Source organism: Lutra lutra, chromosome 1, assembly GCF_902655055.1.
Source record: "Lutra lutra chromosome 1, mLutLut1.2, whole genome shotgun sequence".
Lineage (NCBI taxonomy): Eukaryota > Metazoa > Chordata > Mammalia > Carnivora > Mustelidae > Lutra > Lutra lutra.
Window position 1 is genome coordinate 121456011 of NC_062278.1, and position 23818 is coordinate 121479828.

General features: G+C 48.0%; 1 protein-coding gene across 26 annotated transcripts in view; it reads right to left on the reverse strand.

The window, feature by feature from the left end:
- KALRN (kalirin RhoGEF kinase) overlaps positions 1 to 23818 on the reverse strand; it is a 675882-nt gene that overhangs the window by 121151 nt on the left and 530913 nt on the right. For 19 of the 26 annotated variants that reach the window (XM_047734954.1, XM_047734936.1, XM_047734961.1 and 16 more), the window contains exon 34: positions 21311 to 21557. In XM_047734954.1, coding sequence (XP_047590910.1) covers positions 21311 to 21557 — 247 coding nt within the window. Of the gene's footprint in view, positions 1 to 147; positions 396 to 21310; positions 21558 to 23818 lie in introns of those variants that run through there. The other 7 variants (XM_047735150.1, XM_047735119.1, XM_047735140.1 and 4 more) reach the window with 4 other exon arrangements.

Consider the following 23818-nt stretch of genomic DNA (forward strand, 5'->3'; position numbering starts at 1 on the left):
GCCAGCGAGCCCGCTTTCTGCTGGGGACGAGGACGCGAACGCGGGGCCCAGCGAACCCCCTCGGCCGCGCCCCTCCCCAACTCCTCCCTCCTCCCCCGTCGTCCCGGGCTTTGCTAAAAGAAGGCGCGAACGGCGACAGCCACTCACCTCTGCACCGGAGGCAACAGCAGCACTTCACGAAAAGCCACCCCAAAGAGGGACCTCGGGTGTAAGCCCGGTCGCCGCCCTTCATGCTGCCGCCTGGCCCCAGAGCTCCCGCATGGCCCGCGCCGCCGGCAGCGGGTGGGAGCGCGGCGGGCAAGAAACTTCAGCGCTGCGGCCGCGAGCCAGTTCCCTCTCTGTCCCCGCCGCGCGGCCGCCGCTCTTTCTGGGAGCCAGAGCCACTTTGGGGAGGAGGGGCGGGGTGCCGGCGGCGAGGGAGGGCCTCAAGGGGCGGAGTTCCAAAGTCCAGCTGTGCGCGGACTTTGTCCGGGCTGTGGATGGACGCTGGGCGTCCCGGCCGGGGTACCCACAGCCACCGCACACAACAGGTGCTTAGGGCCTCCTCCTTGCGCGCAGTTTCCCGTCCTCAGCTTTGGCTTAGCGTATACAACCAGAGGAGGCCAAAGCGGTGGGAGAGGAGAGGATTTAGAAGGTTCAAGACTCTAATGCTTTTCCTCTCTCACAGATGCCCCTTCTCCTTCCCCCCAGTCTCGGAACGTGGACCGCTTCCTCTGCATTGAAACACCTTCACTTAACTCTTTTCTTGCCCTCCTTTTACTACTTAATGCTCATCATGATAATAGCGCCTGAGGTTTTTAAATTTTATTTATTTATTTATTTATTTATTTATTTATTTATTTGAGAGAGAGAGATTACAAGTAGGCAGAGAGGCAGGCAGAGAGAGAGAGAGAGAGAGGGAAGCAGGCTCCCTGCTGAGCAAAGAGCCCGATGCGGGGCTAGATCCCAGGACCCTGAGATCATGACCTGAGCCGCAGGCAGAGGCTTTAACCCACTGAGCTACCCAGGCGCCCCGCGCCTGAGTTTTTTTTTATAGGCTCCCGGCCCATAACGATGTTAGGCCAAAGCACTCCGGATTTGAAATCGCAAGCCCCAAATTCAAAGCTATTTTGTTGCCTACTAACTCTCTGACCTTAGGCAAAGTCACTTCGCTTTTTTGATCGTCAAATTCCTCATTGAAAAAGTAAATAAAGGAGGAGAAAGGATTGTTAAGTTAACATGATTGCTAATAGAATTTTATTTTATTTATTTATTTATTTATTTTAAAAGATTTTATTAATTTATTTGACAGAGATCACAAGTAGGCAGAGAGGCAGGCAGAGAGAGAGAGAGAGAGAGAGGGAAGCAGGCTCCCTGCTGAGCAAAGAGCCCGATGTGGGGCTAGATCCCAGGACCCTGGTTCATGACCTGAGCCGAAAGCAGAGGTTTTAACCCACTGAGCCACCCAGGCACCCCGCTAATAGAATTTTAAAAGACATATGCATGTAAGCGCCTGTTAGACATTTAATAGTTCCATTTGGGTGAATGCCAGAGAAACTCCAAAGACATTACTCAGGGTGGAGGAAGACTTCCATTTACCATCTCCCCACCCACAGGGGTCTATCAATCCTTTCCTTATATCCCTAAGCTTTTCTTTTAAAATATTTTTCAGGATGCTCAGTGGGTTAAAGCCTCTGCCTTTGGCTCAGGTCACGATCCCAGGGTCCTGGGATCAAGTCCCACATCGGGGTCTCTGCACAGCGGGGAGCCTGCTTCTCCTTCTCTCTCCCTGCCTGCCTCTCTGCCTGCTTGTGATCTCTCTGTCAAATAAATAAATAAAAAATCTTTAAAAAATATTTTTCATATTTCAAGGGCACACTTACACCCCTCACTCGTACCTGGAAGCCCACCGGCCTCACACCCACAGGATCCTCCTATGAACCACTATGTTTATCACTTACAGGTCATATCTCCCATTCTTTTGTATCCAGATTTAGGTTTCTGGAACCATCCCACACTCATAAAGTAGAGAAGGCCCATCAAGCAGAAAAAAAGGGAAGTCTGTGAGAAGGATTAAAAAAACCAGAAACTGACCGCTCAGGTAACCAATTCCCACCTACAAGAAAGACAGCCAGGGGCCAAGCCTTTTAGGAGTTAGCAGGATTTGGCCTTCCTCTCTCAGTTTGAACCATGTTTAGATCTGGGTGTTGCAGCATCTGCCACACAGTTGGGACGCAGCAGATGCTCAGGAAATAAAAGCAGCACAACTTAATGAATAACAGTAGCAAACATGTATTGAGCATTTATTTGTGCCAGGCCATTTCCTAATTGCTTTCTATACATTGACTCATTTATGCACGCACACACACGGAAACTCACAACCAACCCTTAAAATGTAGGGTCCTCTTCCATAACGGAGGAAACTGAATGAATGAACCATGATGAGGCTTTGATGATTTGAGTCTAAAGAGAAATTCTAAAAAGCTTCCCCCCATAGGAACAATAGGACTCAGGGTCAAAATCTTACTTCTAGTTCTGACACTTCCATCTCCCTGATAGCCTCTCCTGGTGAGGATTATACAAAAATCTCATGTTAAGTAGGAAATGTGCTCTGGTGCTCCACATGCAAAACAGAGAAATAAAAGTTCCAATTGCTCATGCAACCTGCATTCCAGATTTCTGATTTGCCAATCATCCTGACTGTGGTCAGTCTTATGCTCGTCAACCTCAATGAATTCAGGATCACAGTTATCCTGGGTTCCAGTTCTGACCTACGGCAACCAACACATAACTCTGTCTCCAGTTCTCTCTTCCTTATCACCAAAAACAAAAGCCATTTGGTTGTCCTTGCCAGCCCACGGCAGAAAACTGGCTATGACCTCAGCCCTTCTAAAAGTGAGCTTTATTTGCCTGTGATCCCCTGCATAGAGGCCATGATACAAGAATCTATATTAGTCCAGCCACCTAATCCACCTCTCTGGATACTTTTGGGGCATTCTGACAGGAATTGAAAAATGCTTCAAAATTGCTTGGTAGCCACTTATTTTTTCTCTTGAATCTTCCTTCTGGGCCTTTGTGTTTAGGTAACACTGATAATTTTTCTGTCATAATCCTTTCCAAGAGGCTGGTGACATCATCTTGCAGAAACTGGCTTGAGTTCGATGTTTGTGGAAGACCCAGCCCTTCCTTCAGAGATTACAGTATGAGTAGACCCTAAAGTAGTCTCAGTCTCTGTGAAAAGAATCCATCAGACATGTGTCCACAGGTCCTTATAACTTGAGAATCCACCCTACTCTCAAAGGCATAAAACATTAGGACCACCTACCCATCTTAAGTTGATGTGGTTAACACATTTTGGCCATCCTGGAGATTCACTCAGGTGTTGGGCACCAATAACTCAGAGTCCCATCGCCATCCTCATGTGCCTTCCAGAATGAGACCAGTGATGTCTACAACCCAACAAGGAAATCCTGAACACCAATGGGACACTGACCCATGGCAGACTTATTCAACAACTCAGCAAATACTTTTTGAATGCCTACTATATGCCAGGTTCTGTTCTAGGTACTAGGTCTACATTGGTGAATAAAAACAATCCGAGTCCTCGTGGAGCTAGCTGCTAAGACAGACTCACTATAAATGTGAAAGAAAAGGGAATCAACATCAGATATGTGACCAAGTTTTGAGTTGAAGGATTTCAGAAAATAGATGTCTGATTCTTCTAATCTGCATCTAGCTGTTTTATGGTAATGTCCTCAGGACAATTTAAAGGGGAGGGTAGGGCAATGGTTATTGAACACTTATAGAATCATAAGAGAAGCTTTAAAAGAAAATCTAGGCATTCATGTATGAAAAACTCACAGCTAGTACCATATTCAATGGTAGAAAAACAGAGAGCTTTTCCCCTAAAATCAGGAACAAGACATGGGTGTCCACTCTCATCATTTTTATTCAATATGGTACTGGAAGTCCTGGCCACAGCAATCAGACAAGAAAAAGAAATAAAAGGCATCCAAATGGATAAAGAAGTAAAATTTTCACTACTTGCAAATGACATGATACTATATGACTATATGTAGGAAACCCTAAAGACTCCACCCCAAAACTACTAGAACTGATAAATGAATTTAGTAAAGTTGCAATATACAGAAATCTGTTGCATTTCTATATACTAATAATGAAGTAGCAGAAAGAGAATTAAGGAAATAGTCTACTTACAATTGTGCCCAAAATAATAAAATACCACTTAGGCAAGGAAGTGAAGATCTATACTCTGAAAGCTATACAACAAAGATTAAAGAAATGGAAGATGACACAAATGGAAAGATAACCCATGCTCATGGATTGGGAGAACAAAATATTGTTAAAATGTCCATATTATCCAAAGCAACCACAGATTTAATGTAATTCCTATCAAAATACCAGCAGCATTTTTCACAGAACTAGAACAAATAATCCTAAAATTTTATGGGACCACAGAAGACCATGAATAGCCAAAGCAACCCTGAAAAAAACAAAACAAAACAAAACAAAAAAACAAAGCTGGAGGTATCACAATCCCAGATTTCAAGATATACCACAAATTTGTAGTAATTAAAACAATATGGTACTGGCACAAATATAGATACATAGATCAGTGGAACAGGATAGAAGCCCAAAAATAAACCCATGATTACATAGTCAATTAATATTCAACAAAATAGGCAAGAATATGCAATGAGAAAAAGACGTCTCTTCAACAAATGGTGCTGGGAAAATTGGACAGCTACATGTGAAAGAATAAAATGGAATCACTTTTTTACACCATACAAAAAAAATAAACTCAAACACCTAAATGTAAGACATTTAGACATTTAGACATTGCATTAGAACCATGCAAATCCTAGAAAAGAACACAGGCAATAATTTGTCATTGGCTGTAGCTACATTTTTCTAGATACATCTCCTAAGACAAAGGAAATCAAAGCAAATATATATTGGGAATACATAAAAATAAAAAGCTTCTGCACAGCAAAGGAAACAGTTAACAAAACAGAGACAACCTACTAAATTGGAGAAGATATTTGCAAATGATATAGCTGATAAAGTGTTAGTATCCAAAATGCATAAAGAACTTAATACAACTCAATACCAAAAAAAATCCACAAATAATCCAATTAAAAAATGGGCAGAGGACATGAGAGGTCATTTCTCCAAAGAAGACATCCAGATGGCCAGCAGACACTGAAAAGATGCTTAACATCACTCGGCATCAGGGAAATGCAAATCGAAACTACAATGAGATACCATCTCACACCTGTTGGAATGGCCAGAATCAAAAACACAAGGAACAACAGGTGTTGTCGAGGATGTGGAGAAAAAGGAACTCTTGTGCACTGTTAGTGGGAATGCAAACTGGTGCAGCCACTGTGGAAAACCATATGGAGTTTCCTAAAAAAATTAGAAACAGAATTACGGTATGAACCAGTAATTCCACTAATTGGTATCTACCCAAAGAATACAAAAACACTAATTCAAGAAGATATATACCCTCCTAGGTTTATTGCAGCATTATCAATGGCCAAATTAAGGAAGCAGCCAGGTGTCCATCGATAGATGAATGGATAAAGATGTGGAGATTATATATATATATATATATATATATATATATATATATATATATATATGCCAACCATAAAAAAGAATGATATTATGCCATTTGCAACAACCCAGCTGGATTTAGGTAGTATAATGCTAAGTGAAATAAGTTAGTCAGAGAAAGACAAGTATCATGAGATTTCATTCTACCAGATGGGAGATGGGGGGGGATGATGGGTGAAATAGGTGATGGGGATTAGAGAGTAATCATCATGAGCACTAGGTAATGCACAGAACTGTCGAATCGCTATACTGCACACCTGAAACTAATATAACACTATGTTGACTTTATGGGAATTAAGATAAAACAATTCTAGGCATTAGGGGCTTTTTTTGATTGCTGTTTTTGTTGTTGTTGTTCTTAAGGGCCCCACAGGTGATGCCAGGGTGGAACTAAGTTTAAGAAGTGATGCCTAGGTCTTCCTCCCCCAATCTCCTGGAGATTCATATTAATTCACTTTGGGTGCATCTTTGCTTTAGTAGTTTTAAAAGTTCCCCAGGTGTTTGTAACATGTAGCATAGTTTGGGAACCAGTAGTGCAGTGGTTTTCAGACTTGAGTATGTATCAGAATTACCTAGAGGGTGAGTTAAAGCACAGATGATTGGGCTCTATCCCCAGAGTTTCTGATTCAGTAGGACTGGGGTGGGGCATGAGAATTCGCATTCCTAAGGTTACCCCAGAATGCTGATGTTGGTACAGGGGTCACACTTTGAGAACCACTAATGTAGACAATTTTCCCCATGTGTTTGCAATCTACGACCCTTCTTTTTGTAATAGCATCTTGGTTTTTCTTTGAGGAAGCGGCCCTCCATTCTCAGACCACATTTTTGGGTATATCTGACATCCTTCCCTGTCCACCCTCCACTCGAAGCACGGGTCCATGAACCTGGGCTCAGCCAGTCAGTCACAGGGACTGATTCAAATTTAACACATGACCCAATTTTAGCCAAGGAGCGTAAACCATGAGAGCTTAACAAGAAGTCCTGGGATGGCAGCAATCTCTTCCCACGAGATTTCTAAGTTGGTGGAATGTTAGCCTGAAGCAGCTGGAGACCATCTGGCCATAACCACATAGGAAGAAGCTGCCTGAGAATAAAGTCAACATGGAGGAAAGAGATAAGAGAGTCAGAGATAGAGATGAGAGACTGAGAGAGACTGAAGGACAGACAAGTTGGGGGAGAGGTCTGATGATGTTAACTGAATAACTAGATACATTTTTTCCCAAACGCTTACTGTACCTTGGACTATGCACACCCAGATAAACTCCTTTTTGCATAAGACAATTGAATGTCTAATTCAGGGTTTCAAACACCTACCCATGCATTCCCAAAGTTCAGGCTAAGAACCCCTGAGCTACAGCATATATATATATATATATATATATATTTTTTTTTTTTTAAAGATTTTATTTATTTATTTGACAGACAGAGATCACAAGTAGGCAGAGAGGCAGGCAGAGAGAGAGGAGGAAGCAGGCTCCCTGCGGAGCAGAGAGCCTGATGCGGGGCTCGATCCCAGGACCCTGGGATCATGACCTGAGCCGAAGGCAGAGGCTTTAACCCACTGAGCCACCCAGGCACCCCTACAGCATATATTTTTAGAGTGTTTTTAATTTCCGAACAGATGGCTGAGCCTCATTCTTTTTTTTTTTTTTTTTAAAGATTTTATTTATTTGACAGAGAGAGAGATCACAAGTAGAGAGAGAGAGAGAGGAGGAAGCAGGCTCCCTGCCTAGCAGAGAGCCTGATGTGGGACTTGATCCCAGAACCCTGAGATCAGGACCTGAGCTGAAGGCAGAGGCTTAACCCACCGAGCCACCCAGGTGCCCCTACAGCATATATTTTTAGAGTGTTCTTAATTTCCGAACAGATGGCTGAGCCTCATTCTTATTTGGCTGAGTTTGTCTAGGTGGGGCCTCCTCCAAAGTCCATTAGGCTTTCTATCCACTTGTATGTCCACTTCATGTCTTGTCTGCATTCTATGCCACAGTGAACCCCAAAGAATTCCTGCTGGTCTCAGCCTGCAGACCTACTGGGCCTCCAGACAAATACACCATAATGCGGGGCCTGAGACCAGGGACTAAAAGCACTGCCCTCTCCTCCATGTCAGCCACAGGCTTCAGTAACACTGGAGGGTGGTGATCCTCAGACATCCGCCCTATCCACCGACAGACATATGTCCAATGTTGTCCTTTAGGCTTCTTCTCTTCAGATTTGCAAGCACAGAGTTCCTCAAAATCACCCCCACACAGTTCTTAGCATGAGCCCAGCCAGAGACAGTGCCCCACCTCAGATCAGGTAGAGCACACACCTTCTACATACCAAGCCTGCGTAGTCACTGTGAGGGCTGTGGACGTGACTCCTGGTGAATGTGGAGACAGACCCAGCTTTCCTCCTGTCCCCTGGCCAGTCCTGTGCCTGCCTTTTTCTCCTCCAGCAAGGACTCTGACTTTTAGTGCCCACTCCCAGAATCTGATCCAGATTCAGATCTACAGTTACTTTCAAAGCTTTGCAAGAGATTTCAGTGTCAAGTCAGGGCTAAGAACCACTGACCTTGGGGCTCATGGCCACCTACACCCTGGGATAACTTCCTGCATGGTTGAGGTGGAGTTTAGAGACATCCACACTGGGATGTTTTCACTTCCTCAAACCGACAATTGGCCCTTCATTTATTCTTCCTCTGCCTGTTTTTCTCTCCAGGGGCTAATTGCAAGTCCCTTAATCCTCATCTTCCCCATGTGGACTTCTGACCTCTGAACTTCCTGACTGTGGATACCAGAGTGATTCTCTAAGATGGTTACTGAATGTTTATTCAACATATGGTGGGTTTTTGAACATCTATCTGCAAGTCACTTAGCTCAATTGTATATGGGGATTTGGGAAATTTATATGGGAAATAGAAATTGAATAAGACATGTACCCTGAACAAAGACAAAGAAGAATGGGGTGAGTTCTGGGTAAAATGCGGTTCATTTTTTTTTTCTTTTTCCTTCTTTTCTTTCTTTCTTTCTTTTTTTTTTTTTTTTTGGGCAGAAAAAGGGAACTAAAGGCAGACCAGGACTGGGGCATAGGTAGAGGTTTTGTCTTTATGTGAAAAAGAGGAACTGAGATAATCACCACCAGTAACCAGAAACTCTTCAGATTAGAGATTGGAGGTGCAAAGTGTGCATTACTTCTGTATTTAATCTGAACTCCAAATATGTCTTACAGAACTACATAATGTTCACATGGGTAACTATTCCCAGGCAATATGTTCCATTTTAATAGTAATGTCTACAGAAAAAGGCATGAGTGCCAGCATTAGGCATGGTAATCTCTTCTCTGTTGTGTGGTTTTCCCACTGCACCATTGCTGGCCCTGTGGGGGCCACAGACGCTAGTGATGAAAGCATCCCTAAGCTCATCCCATATGTGTAAATGGGTTCCGTGCGTGCCCACCTGACACCTGTCCGCCTCTTTCTGCCGCCTCACTCACACTCAAGAACGTGAAGCCCCAACATATCCTGTCAGTCTTCCTCTTTGTTTTCAGGAAGGAAGTCTCACTAATCACTCTCTGGTCTGAACCAGGCCCCAGGGAGGGAGGGGGAGGTCTAGGCCATATCGATGAAATCAGTGTGATTTCACTGAGGACAGAGGTGTCTCCCCAGAGCAGCCAGTGCTGTCGTCCCAGAAAGACAAAGAGGGAGAGCTACGGGCGGCGAGGGCAGGTTCCTGGAGATCTGTGCTGAGCAGCCGCCTGAGCTCAGGAGGAGACAGGCTATTTATCAAAGCGAAAGATGACTGATGCTGGAGTTGCTAAAAACAAACCCTTCCAGGTTTTATCTACTTCCAGAAATGCTTACTTCTAAGTAGGTCGAAGTGTTCCTGAAGTAGGGCAGTAGCAAGTGCCTGTCTATCGCTTTGACTGAGTTCCAATTCAGGGAGGCTAACCACCGCTACACGGCCATCACAAGGGATGGCCGTTTTGGTCCGACTCTTGGCGCCACCTGCCCTCCCCCTCCCCAGTGCAGGAGGAGCAGGGGGAGCTGGTAGACCCACGGGGGTGCCAGGCAGACCTTTCTCATACATCAGATGCAAAGTGGATTTTGCTTTGACGTAATTCAGGTCAGTTTATTGAAGATTTCAATAATAAGAGGAATGTGGAAGGCACTGCCCATCCCAAATAAATGTGAGGTACTTAGTTCATGTGCCCCCAGAAAAGACTTCCTGGGAAGCAGGAATACGAAGATTTCCTCAGTCAAAACTCCTGACTGACATCAGAACACTATTCCCTGTTCCCATCCTCAACCTCCTGCTAAAGCTTAAGTCAGCTTCCACTACAGTTTTTAGGGGATGGAGAACACAATGAACCTGGTGCTTCACACACAGACTCCTTAGAGGCCCTTAAAGAATGGTCCTCTTCCCTTCCTCCTTCCTTCCTCCCTTCCTCCCTCCCTCCTTCCTATCAATATTCACCAAGAACTACTCATATGCCAGCCACTGTTCTAGACGCTGGGGTTAGAGTAATGAGTGGAACAGTCAACACCCCAGCACTTGTAGGGGATACCGAGGGGGTGGGACAGTGGGAGGAACAGACAATAAATGTCAACAAATGTTACCATGCGGTGATAAATGCAAAAAGTAAAACAGGAAAGGGGGGTACACGGCACAATGGGAGGGTGGGGTTTCACCAGGTGACATTTGAGTGGAGACACGAAGGACGTGTGGCAGCCAGCCATCCAGGTATCTGAGGACCTGCAGGGTCTGGAGTGTGCCAGGCGATGGAACAAAAGGCTCAACCAGGGAGTAGCTCTGTCAGGCAGGCCGTTCATGAGCGTGGGAGCACGGGCTAGGTAGATGATGGCCCCACTAAACCTGTCCACATCCTAATCCTCGGAACCTGGAAATGTTATCTTCTACGGCAAAAGACACTCTGCAGATATGATTAAGTTAAGGACCCTGAGATGGGAGGTTATCCTGGAACAGGGAACACAATCACACGAGTCCCTAAAAGCAGAGCCCCTTTCCAGCTGTGGTTGGAGGGAGACAAGACTGTGGAAGAAAATCTGACATGCAACTCTGTGGGCTCTGGAGATGGAGTAAGGACCACAAGCCAAGGAATGCAGGCAGGTCCTAGAAGGTAGGAAGTCAAGGAAACAGCTTCTCCCCCAAAGCCTCCAGGAGAAATGCAGCCCAGCTGACACCTTGATTTTCACCCAGTGACCCCTGCGTGGGGCTTCTGACATTCAGAACTGTAAGTGAGTAGGTGTGTGTTGTGTGCTGCCCTAAGTTTGTTGTGATTTGTCACTGCGGTAAAGGAAGACCTAGCAGATGATATCTGAGAGCGGGCTCTGGGTCAGGATTGGTAGGAGCTGCCTTGTAGCCCCAGGAACGACTTGGGGTCTAGTCGAAGTCAGACAGGAGCCAGGGGCCTGTTTTGTGCTGAGAAGGGTCTTCAGCCCCCACACGTCCCCTCTTCCCCCCCAGCAGCGGGGAGCCAGCAAGGCTAAGTCTCTCTTGGCCCCTCTGAGCAGAAAAGGGAAGAAACCAGAGCGCTCGTGGCCTGCAAGGCCTTGTTGAAGGTGGGGCAGGTGACCCTGTGGAATCTGCCGCGCTGGCTGGGTCTAGGGCGCGGTGGTGGGAAATCTGAGGGCCCAGTCCTATCCCCAGCACAAGGACAAAGAGACGGACAGGCCGCTCAGTGAGGGGCCAGCCTCTCTGCTCCCCGAAGACAAGCAGCTGGTAGGAAATACGGCACCAGATAGAGGCTCACAGACTTTTTTACACTTTGCCGGGTTTGGGTTCAGGTTGCAGTTTCGATCCTACAGGGGTTCCGGATGAGGGGAAGTTGTTCTCAAGGTTCAAGCGACACGGGAAGGCATTGAAGGGGCAAGAGGAGGGTCCCGACCACTGTGTCCGGCCAGGCAGCATCAGAAGGCCACAGCCGAAGGCTGCTCTGGGTGTCTCCAGGGGCTACTGCTGGCAGCCTGTAGGACCCTTTTACTTCTGAGCTCTCCCGAATGCAAAGGGCAGGCATGTTCCCAGCAGCCAGACCACCAGCGCCCTGTTCCTTCTCTGCTTCACGAGCCCCATTCCGTGCTAGCATTTCTGGCCCCTTTGTTCTCTTGGCAGGTAGTGGTTTCAGCTGAGCTAGCTCTTATAAGAGCAAGATGCACTGTCTTCTTTTGGGGGGATGTTCGGGTTGCTGGGGTGACCTCCCCTCCGGCATCTCCAGCCTCTCCTCAGAAGGCACAGGCAGTGGCAGCCTCTCTTCTCTGGGACTGAATCCCGAAGCTCTCATCCCAGCTCTGAGCCCCATCTTCTGGCTCAGGAGCTTCAGAGGAGCAAGGCTGCTACTCAAGTCTCACCCTCCCCTCCCCCTTGGGATGAAAAGGGGCCGCATCTTCACGTAGACCTCACAGATTTGCAGTGCACACCAGAAGGCAGGAAAACATGCTCTTGAAATGGGCGTTTGGCCTAACCTAAGTCACAGCAGGCTGGCTCCAGAGAGGAAAAGGGCAGGATCTCTCCGGAGGGCCCCGGGGAAATCCGTTCTCCCCCTTGACAGCACATGTCCTCCTCCAGCTTCAGCTGTACTGGGAGGCAGTGCCACACGGGGCTGTGTTTAGGGTAGGTTGTGGCCTGGCCTGACACCTTCCTATGTGAGGCTTCAATTCCAAGCCCTTTCGTGTCCTAAATAACACCAGATGGAGAGTAGCCCACTGCAGGTTGGACACTGCGCCCAGAACAAAGTAGGCCTGGGGCTCACGTTCCAACTACCCTTGCTTCCTTTTATTCTTAAAAAAAAAAAAAGAAAAAAAGAAAAAAAAAAGTGAGGGGGTAAGGAGCGTGGACTGGATGGCCCCCACATCTCCCACTTCCTGAAACTCCATATGGAGTCTGGGAGTCTGTTGGTCAATAACCACTGTTCTGGCCCATCCCATTGAGGCGGGATATCCCCACACCCACCCCAACACATAACACCTCGCACCACCCTGCATCACACAGGTCAGCCTATCTCTACGGTGTGATCCCAGTGCTTCCTTCAATGACCACTGTTTATCGCTGGGAGAAAATAGGTCACTGAGAGGGGCGAGCCAGGGAATAACTTTGAATTTTCCATTCAACTATTACCAGATAGGATCTCAACCCTCTGGTAGAAGGTAAAAGAAAGTTAGAAGAGAGGAGTAAACCATTATTTGGGAGGGAATCATAGAGACAAACAGACCTGCTGGTAGTAGCCTGGGGGAAGGGCCCAGGATAAGCAAGGAATAGAAACCGAGGGAAGTGGGGTGCAGGCTAGAGACATTACTGGGCCCTTTGCAGAACCTATGCATGGGAGGAGGGTGCCTGGGTGGCTCAGTTGGCCAAGTGTCTGCTTTTGGCTCAGGTCGTGGTCCCAGGATCTTGGGATCAAGCCCCATGTCGGGCTCCCTGCTGAGCAGGGAACCTGGTTCTCCCTCTGCCTCTCTCCCCATCTGGCTTGTGCTCCCTCTGCTCTTGCTCATTCTCTATCAAATAAACAAAATCATTGAATATGTATGAAACTAGAAACCGAACCTGGACTCTGTGAACAGCCCTGGAAAGGATCCTAGCTGGAAATACCCTAGAGTTACTTCTGTGAAGCTGTCAGAGCCGGGACAAAGAGCAGGTAGGGAGACCAACATTAACTGATCTCTGGGGAAGACCCAGGCTGGGAAGTTTAACACGGGGGAAAGCAGTACCGTTGCCCCTTTTCATAGACTTTGGGGATCTTGCCCAAGAACATGAGCTAGTCAGCAGCTGAGCCGGGATTCAGACCTAGGTCAGGACTCCTGGTGCCTCCACACCTTTCATCGCTCATCTTTCGGCCTGCTGCTACACTCTGCGGCAAAGCCTCGTGGTAGCCAGGCCTCGTGTTTCATCCTAAACATGTTTCATCCTAAAACGTGTTTCATCCTAAAACAACAACGCGACCAACCTTACAGTTTAAAAGGACTTGCACTGGGGTGCCTGGCTGGCTCCGTCAGTACAGATGTGACTCCTGATCTTAGGGTTGGAGATTCGAGCCCCATGTTGGGTGTAGAAATTGCTTAAAAAAAAAAAAAAAGTCTAAAGAAACCAAAGCATTTTTACTTAACAAGGCCACCTATGAGCCTTCCAGCAACTCTGAGATACAGGTATTTTTATCAGCTTCCCTTTGCATAGGTGTGGGAACTAAGATAAAGGGACCTTCCACTCATTCCACACCCTGTCCTCTCCCTAGCTCATCTGGCTCCCTGAGAACCAGACCTTCGCCTGTTTCCTCAAGGATGTGTAAGTTCACTTCTAAGAAAAAGAAAGGTGACTGTCATGCATTAGATTGAACCATTTCAAATTGCTGATATTCAACCATTTTTGACTAACAAAAATGCCAATTTCTTGTGGTTCAACCTAAAAATTAGACCTTGAAATGAAGATACTGATGCTAAGTGTGGATTTAAGGTTTAAGCATAGGACCCCTAGGCTCATCGCTGTCAGCTACTAAGGATGCTCACCTGATATGGAGAGAAAAAAAGCAGACATCCTCAGGCCTGGAAGGGATCGTGGGTAACTCAGGAGGATAGGAACGAAGGGTAGTAAACATGCTCTTTTAGAATAAGCAGCAATAGGGATGACTGTAGGGAATAACCGGGAAGAAAGATGAGCCCACAGAGAGCCTCCGAGTGGAAGCTGGTCGCCTCTAAGCTGTGCCCAAAGAGAAGAAGACTAGATCAGAGGTGCGGGTGAGGGACTAGAAGCGGGTACTTGATGTGCAGGGGGGAAGCTGGACAGCTGCAAGTTCCTAGATCCAAGGATGGTTAACGCCTTCAACTCTGGTCATGATCCCGGGGTCCTGGGATTGAGCCCCACATCGGATCTCCTGCTTGACATGAACCTGGTTCAGGGAGCCTGCTTCTCCCGTTCCCACTCCCCCTGCTTGTGTTCCCTCTCTCACTGTATCTCTCTCTCTAATAAATAAATAAAATATTTTAAAAAAAGAGGAGTTCTAAAGCCACACAGACCTAATCACTTTAAACAAGTTAGGATTGTTGAATTTAATCCAAAATATTTTGTTCTGTCCTAAGGAATTAATAAAAGATAGAAAAGGTACAGAAAAACTCTACCTTATTAAGTGTCTAACATCTTATATGCAAATTACTTTGTTCTAGATAAAAATCAGGAGATGCAGCATGAGAATTAGGACTGGGGGTTTCAAGTAGGGGAATGGAGACAGGAGAACAAGAGGAGGGATGGGCAGGAAGTATCTGGGTTTCAGCACGAAGTAACAGGAATTCCTCACCATTAGAATCTCACTAAAATGCAGCAGGCTTCTTGTGGAAGTGATGAGCTCCCCGTCTTTGGAAGTGCTCAAGTAAAGCTTGGCTGGACCGTCAGAGACATGCAGAAGGGGCTCCCTATATTAGGGAGAGAGTCAACCAGAGGACCTTTACTATGCTTTTCAATTCTAAGCTTCCAAGAGGCTGTAAGAGCCAATATTCTGAAATGAAAGGAAATCTAATCGAGGGCCACTTTTATTCAATTATAAAAAGAGAAATTTTAATTCTAGTTTTTAATAATTCTGAAAAATGACCAAGAAAAATGACCAAGAATCTCTACCCATGCCTCTCCATGTGTCTTAAAACACACTTTTCTTTGAGAAGTATCAGCACTCAAGTGTGTTCCATTTCTCATACAAATGAACTATGTTTTGGTTTCCTTTGTTCTTATCCCAAAGTATTGTGTTTTTTAAGGACAACTTCACTGCCATTTTTCACTACAAACATCCTGTATTCAGCTATGTTATTCTTAAACAAGATTTTGTGGGCTAACCTGGGAACCCATTCCCACCCCTACGCATCACTCTCACCTGAGAGTAGCTGTTCTTAATGCAGAAAGGCCCTGAAAGCTAAGACACAGGCTTTTGGCAGATTCTCCAGGAGTCAGGAGGTAGGAGGAAACTTTTAGTCTCTGGATCTGACAGCAGAGGGGACGGGAAAGGCCCATTTCGGTTCCTGGCAGCAGAAAGTACAGGAAGTTCCCATCCTGCAGAAAATCTGCAGGACAGGCTGGACCAGCTCCAGGGTTAGGCCGGCCCCTACCAGAAGTGGTCCCGGTTTGGCCTACTAGTCCGAGGGCCGATCGGAGTTTTTCTGCCCCAGCTGGGGACACCAGGATCTTTCTAGTGGGCAAAGCACCCACAGGGTAAAACCTCTGTGTCTGTTGCTACTAACTCGGGGGGGCGCGGGGCGCTCGAGGCCAGAGGTGGGAGGGAGAGTAAGAAAGCAGCCTGTCTGGCCACCTCTCCCTAAATGTTCATCCACCTCGACTGCCCTTAAATAAAGGGCAGCCTCATCAGATGGAGGCACAATGAACTTGAGTGCCCGTCCCAATTGGCTTCAGAGTTAGGAGGTCACAACTCTGGTTCTTCACCTCTGGTGAAGAGGGAGACCTTGGGAAATGGACGGACTTGACTTCAAATCGAGGTCCACCACTTGCAAGCTATGTGACTTTGGGCAAGTTGCCTAATCTTAGCAAGACTCAGTTTCCTTGTGTTTATAAAATGATAAAATAGTGTTGTTACTCATCTTCAGACACTAACTCAGAAACCTGGCCCACAGGAGACTCAGTAAATGTCAGGCATTTTGATGAGTTGGCTACAGACTTCATGTAAGCCAATAGCGTCACGGACTGGCTCAGGATCTTCAAGCTGTTGGTGCCATGGGCCTCTAGAGCCCAGGTGTCTGCCACTGTCCTATACCTTCATACCCTCCACAGCCTGGGCAAGCCAGTCCTGAGGCCAGCAGGGTGGTGATAGAGAACTCATCAGGAGACACTGCAGGAAAGCAGTCCCTGCAAAGAAGGCCGCACCACCTTGGGCCACTGCCCCTTGCCTCCAGGACATCAGCTTGTGCGGCTCACCTCCCTGGCCTCGGTTTTGCTAAGCCAAGAGGCCTTTCCTTATTGTTTCTCTGGGCACACAGCTGGAGTCAGAGACACTGCAGAAAAGGAAAAGGGACACAGGTATCTCATCTGGGTGCACAGAGAAAAACCTAGACTGGCTTTTGGAGCCTGGGGCAGAGGCACTCAGGAATAATGCTGTTTTCCCTCCCATTTAAACCAATTTTAAGTATACGGTTCAGTGGCTTTGAGTCACAACATGCCCATTGTGTGACCACCATCATCATCCATCTCCAGAACTTTTTTCTTTTTTTTTTTTTAAAGATTTTATTTATTTATTTGACAGAGAGAGATCACAAGCAGGCAGAGAGGCAGGCAGAGAGACAGGAGGAAGCAGGCTCCCTGCTGAGCAGAGTGCCCGATGCGGGACTCGATCCCAGGACTCCGAGATCATGACCTGAGCCTAAGGCAGCGGCTTAACCCACTGAGCCACCCAGGCGCCCCACCAGAACTTTTTTCAAGTTGCAAAACTGAAACTCTGTACCCATGAAACACAACTCCCATTCTTCTTCTCCTTCCAACTGCTTATAACAATCATTCCGCTTTGTTTCTACGAATTTGACAACTCTAGGTACCTCATGTAAGTGGAACCATATGGTATTGGTTCTTTGGTGATTATGGTTTATTTCACTTAATATAATGTCTCCTTTGCCCATTTTTATTCATTTTTTATTTATTTTATTTTTTAAAAAATATTTTATTTATTTATTTGACACAGAAAGAAAGAGTGAGAACACAAGCAGGGGGAGCAGAAGGCAGAGGGAGAGGGAGAAACAGGCTCACTGCTGAGCAAGGAGCCTGATGTGGGACTCAATCCTAGGTCCCTGGGATCATGACCTGAGCCAAAGGCAGACGCTTAACCAACTGAGCCACCCATTTTTAAATCAAAAAAAATTTTTTTTGTTTTTGTGTTGTAGGGGTTCTTTATATAACTTGCATATTAATCCCTTCCAATTCATCTTTACTGTCTCCTAGTAAAGGCAGCTGACCCCCTAAATCAGGGACTCTCAACACTCATGAAACATCAGAATTACCAAGGAACCGAGGAAATACTGACGCCCAGGACCTGGGTGGTTCTGAATTAACTGGTCTGTGGTGGGCATGTAAGGCATTAGAAGACTTCGCAAAAGTCTCCTTCGAGGGGTGCCTGGGTGGCTCAGTGGGTTAAGCCGCTGCCTTCGGCTCAGGTCATGATCTCAGGGTCCTGGGATCGAGGCCCGCATCGGGCTCTCTGCTCAGCAGGGAGCCTGCTTCCCTCTCTCTCTCTCTCTGCCTGCCTCTCTGTCTACTTGTGATCTCTCTCTGTCAAATAAATAAATAAAATCTTAAAAAAAAAAAAAAAGTCTCCTTCGAGTGGTTCTCAGATGTATCCGGAGTTGAAACCACTGCTCAAAAGTCTCTGCCCTGCGGGAGGCGCTGCCCTCCCCCACTCACTGCTGAGAAAGTGAGAGGGGATAGATGAGGAAGAGGAAGAGGAATGATGAGTGTCCCCCACCCCCAGTCCAAGGCCAGGGAGGATGGCAACAAAGTCATAGGAAAGGCAGGCCCCCCTCACTTGGTCACACAGTGCTATCATCAGCCCTGCCGCCAATGTATCAGAAGGAAACAACCAACCACTGTCTCCTGAGAAGGCGCAGGAATGACAGACAAGAGAGAAGCCTCGAGCCGCCCGGAAGCCCGATGGGCAGAGTGTGTGGTGGAAAGCTCTGGGCAGGGAGGAGGGAGCCTTGGTTCTACTGCAGCTTTGCCGTCAACTTTCTCTGTGGCTTCTGAAAAGCCACCTCGCTTTCCTGTGCCCAGGGGTGCCCCGAGAAGAAAGGAAACTGGGAAGCGCCCTGCTTCTCAGCCCTGGCTGGACCTTGGATTCACCTAAGGAGCATTTAAAAAACACTGACCCTCAGGTCCCACTTCAGAAATTCTGAATGCAGTAGTTTTAGGTCAGGACTGGATGTTGTCGTTTGGTAAAGTTTCCAGGTGATTCTACACAGCTAGGGTTAGAGCCATGGTCTAATCGTTCTCCCACGTGCCCTCCTCAGTGTTAACATTCTGAGGTTCTTCTGCCTCCATTTCTGGGGGCGATGGTCATGGTCTGAGCACTCATGTGGCGCTTGGCACCTCCTACAGATACTGCCCTCTCACAGCCCACAGGCATACTGACCTGATGCTCTCTGCAAAGGTGAAGAGGACTAGTTCCCTTCTAAGAACTGAAAAAGAAACAGATTCTGACCTCTAGTGACCTGGGATGAGGCCACAACCCCAGAAGAATGTTTTATTCTCAGTCCAGCTGTGCATTGAGAGGAGGAGCGCCTGCTGGAGACAGATCAGCTGGGAGGAGGAAAGGCCAGGTGGCCGGCAGGCAGCTGGGTGGGATGGGAGGAGTTTCTGCTAAGAGGCCAGTACTTCGGGCAGGCCCTGCAGAGGGAGGCACTTTCCAAGCTGGGGGGGGGGGGGGGGCGGTGCACAAGGTCACAAACTTTCAGAAGAGTTCTTGTTAGGGTCCTAAGGGCTACCCCATGGTGCCCCAACTGCCAGGACTTGGACCCCCGGGTGTACTGAGCCCACACGGGGAGAGGGCGGTGGGAGCTCACAGGCTGCCCTCTGAAGTCCCTCCCTCAGTGGCCTATGTTTGGAGAGAGGGGAACCAGCCTGCAAACAAATAGAGCCAAGGAAATGGGTGGTAGGCACTGGTAGGGGACTGCCTTTAAGAAGCATGCAGGCTGGTGGAGAGAGCTGGAAAGTTCCATGCCTGCCTCCCTCCCTATCTCTTGTCCACTCTTTTCCATCCCTCCTCCCTAGTGTCCCTTGTCCCTTACCTCTCCACCATCCCCACTAGAGGTCTCACCCTGGATCACAGACCCCATCTGACAGCTCTCTGCTTCTGCACTGTGAGTTTACTCCTGCCACGTCCTGCAAGCAGTAGGGACCCACCTGGTGGGAGGCCAGGAGGGGATCTAGGGTCCACAGAATGGGGAGGCCAGGCCTAAGTCTGGAAGTCCCAGCTCTTCTCTGGAAGTAGAGCCATTCCTTCTGGAACCACCCACACCTGCAGACCTACCCCCCACCGCCCCCACACAGGACGTGCTGTCCTTGATTTTGTCTCCAAAGATGGGGGTCTCCAGAAGGGATGTTGGGGAGTTTGTAGCTATTTTGCTGACTGACCAAGGACAAACAATATAACAACTAGACCACGTATAGCATGCGGGCCAGGCACTGTTCCAAGTGCTGTGTGTACTTCACATCACCCCCGCCCCTCACAATTCTTGCCCCGTTGTGCCCCAATTTCCCCTCAGTCAGACTTCCAACACAGCCACATTCCTGAGTTTCACAGATCATCTCTTCCCTGATACCGTGAGTTTCTCCAGTGGTGACCTCAAAGACCCAGGGGCTGTAGCCACAATTCAGACTCCATGCAATTTCCTGACCCTGTCCCTCCTCGGTTTTCAGAGAAAAGGGGGAAGTAGGTGATGGCTGAACTGGGGGAGAGGGGTGTGTGTGTGTGTGTGTGTGTTGAGGGAAGAGGATCAGGTTTTAGTTCCCAATTTTCTCCTGGTGGAAAAAACGCCAGGGCCACTCTTGGAGGAGTCAGGCGGCATGAATAATGCAACCTGCTACCGCCATCTGGTGGATGAAAGGAGGAAGTCAGGCTGTGGAGGCGGACCAGATGGAATTCGAGAAGCAGGACTATTTCAGAAGTGTAATTGGCCCTCTCAGTACCTACCAGGAAGTCTGTAGTGGGTCTCCATGGTGACCCTGGTGTCCCTGCCTCCCAACAGGTCCCTACCCTCTTTCCATGTCATAAATACCCAGCACAGGTCTGCACGGAAGTCTCCCCTGATGTAGATCATCTGGCCAGTTAAGAAAATAAGCTCAGAAAAAAAAAAAAAAAAAGAAAAAAAAAAAGAAAATAAGCTCAGAACCAGGAGAACTTGGTGTTGCTCTCTGGGCCTCAGCTTACTCGACATAATGACTCGGTGAAAGCCTTCCAAGCCCCTGGCAGCCTTGTCTTTTGAAGTTAGTGGTTCTCATACTAGAGTGAGCGTCAGAGTCCCTGGAGGGCTTGTTAGAACACAGACCATTATCCCCCCACCCCCAGGCGTTCCTGACCCAGTAGGTCCAGAGTAGGGTCTGAGAATTCGCGTTTCTAAAGGTTCCCGAGGCATGCTGATGCTGCCAATCCAGAGACACCCTTCACCTTGGAGAGTCACTGTTCTAAGTAGTTCAGTCTCCTTGGTGTGAGGGGAAAGTGGACAAACAGGGAGTTTATAGAAAATAAATAACAGAGCTTAAATAAAACAGAAGCCAGGGCTCAAATAACTTATCCATTAGAGCTCCGTAAGTAAATGTCTCGAACCGTGGCAGGGCTGAGGGGAGCGTCAAACCCGTTGGGGAGCCCAGCATAGCTCTGGAGCAGGAGTGTGGGTCAGTGCAGAAGGGAGAAGGCTAGGTGCTGGCCACGGGTACAAGAAGACTTTTCTGAATGTCATGGGAGAGCTGGAAGAGGTCTTAGAGGCCATCCAATCCAGCTTTCATTTCAAGATGGACTCACAAAGGTTACGTGACTTTTCCAAAGTCACACAGCCGCTCGATAGCTCTTTCTCTTCACATTCCCAACCCATTCCCTTCACAAGCAGATCCCAGAGGAACCCCACAAGGCCTAATGGGTTCACGAGACAGGTTAGTTCTGTGACGTTCTGGGGTTAGGATGGGCCAGCACCCAGCGGCCCTCTGCACGTGCCCGTCCCCTCAGTTCCCCCTACCTTTCACCAAGGGGAAGAAGCAGTCCATCTCCACGCTGCTTCGGGAGTGGGAGATGCACAGGGCGCTGCTGGGAACCAGGCCCTCCTGGGGGGGGCTCCGTTCCGTGGTGCGGACCAGACACCAGCCTGGTCGCTCGCTGGGCCGCTCCAGCAGTTCCACCGTCTGCCCCACCTGGATGGTCAGCTCGCTGCTGTGGCCCGCGTTGAAGTCCTGGAGGACCACGGTCAACTCACATCCGCCAGAGAGCTTGGGGTAGGGCGTGGAGTGAAATGGGGGACAGGGGATGGTGGGCCAGAGGGGAAGGGAGAAAGGATGCATGCAGAGAAGAAGAGGAGGAGAGGAAGACAAAGGGGGAAAGATGGGATTCAGAGTGGAAAGAAGGCAGAAGATGGAAAAGGGAGTGGGAATGGGAAAGAAAACAAGAAAATAAAGTAATTGACATAATGCCATTCAATCATTCCACCGCGCTAGCTCGGGCCACAGTCTGGAGCTTGCCCAGGACCGAGCCTGATTCTAAATCCTCCTGGAGTTATTCTCATTTTCCTTTGCTAAGCTTCCAGCTAACTGGGCCCTCACCCCCTTCTCCAGTAAGTCTCTTCACTTCTTTACCCCATCCCCACCCCTGTGACCTCCCTCTGACTCTGCCTGGGCACCATTTCTAACTCACTCATTTTTACATGCTTCTAGTTGAAGTTTGGGAATAATGGAAGAGACGATCTCCTTCCTCCTAACCTTTGCAACCTTCCCTGTCTCCATCCCTCGCTGGACCCATCCGCTAAAAACAGAGGCTGCCAGTGACACAAAAAAGAAGGCATCAAGTCAAAGGAGAAGCAGAACAGAAGAAGAATAGAATTGGCTTCCCTTAGCCCAGCCACTGGGGACCAGGGAAAAGAACGGGAAGGGGAAAAAGAGGGGTCACATCGTACTTAGGAACCATCCTCAGTGCCCCGTCACGCCCTCCCCCTGGGCCTGGCCCTTCCCCACTGGACTGGTTCTGGGGCAGAGCCAACAAAACTGGTGGGAGAGACCCCAGGATAAGAACCACCTCTTCTAGCTGAACACCAAGACCTTCACTTCTCACCAGGAGGAACCACGAGTTATTAGTTTGTCTCACAGAGCCAAGCACAAAGCCTTTCCCTTGAAACAGCAGCTGCCCCTGTGTCTCTAATGGAAGCCTCCAAGGCCCGCGTCGTTTGCACCAGCAGCCCTACTCATGCACTAGTCCAAATCCATGGCGTATCCTGGGAGGCTTCCGCTGAGTGTAAAACACAGCGAGCACCCAGTAAGGGCTGAATCAACAGTCCCACCAGGCCCCAGCGTTCTGCACTCAAGACTGAGAGAATTTCCTATTAAAGGAACTTGAACGTCACAGTGGGCTTGAGAAGGCTCAAGCATGCATCAGACGGACAGCTGCCCTATGTATCACCATCAATCAATCACTGGGCAGGGAGCCCGCTTGAAACACATGTCCGTGGATGGGCATGGTGCTTCCACGGAGACTGGAGCGGGAAGAGAAATTTGGAGGACAGAAGTTGGAAGAGGGAAAGAGACAGAAGTAGAAAACACGCCTGTTGGCTCATTTCCCCATTTAACTTTCTTGGTGCCGTCAAATGCACAGACTCTCCCCCCACCACACCCCGTCCCCTTCTGGCGCTCTCTTCCCCAAAGCATCATTTTGAGAAGGATGTTGTAGGATGGTGATACCTCAGGTCTGTAGACTTGAGTACCTTCACATTAACTCTCCACTTGGTCCTCGCAACGACCAGGTGCTGTCACCATCTCTGCCTCACCCATCAGAACTTTAAGCTCAGAAATGTCAAGACCATTGGTTGGCATAACGAGCGTGCATAAAAGGTGCCTAAGGAGTTTATTAAACATGCAGATGGCTTGGCTGGTCCCTTGCTTGCCCTAGTCCCCAATCACAAGTTATGATTCAGGAGACCCAGGAAAGCCTAATTCACAAGACTCCCCCAACTCATGATCCGGAAAAAGGGGTCCCTGAGATGTTGCCTGAGAAAAACCAGCTGGACGGTTTCCCACGGTCACCCAGCTGGACTTGAACCCGGCCCTAGACCACAAATACCATGTTCTTTACACCACATACCAGAGCAAATTGTGTGTAAGTTTTAGGTATGTTTGTGGTTGGAGGGGTGGGAAGCAGGTGGAGAGAAGGCATCACTGGCCTGTGCGATTGGTCTTCTCAGGGTTGGCTTGGCCTGTACCAAGTTGCTTACACTTTCTGGACTGCAGTTTCTATCTTGACCGGAACACTACATAGCAACAGCTACATCACAGAAACACAAGTTTCATTGAGCTAATTTCATTGATACTCTATTTCACTTTTTTTTCCCCTCAGTTGCTGCTGGCATCTCGCTAAGTTGATTCCACTTTCCACTGACGGAAATTTGCAGTATTTGCAAATTCCATTTGTAGGATGTTGGACTAGATGACCACAAAATTTCCTGCTTACTCTGAGAATTTCTATCACCGAGCTTCTATGGTTCATG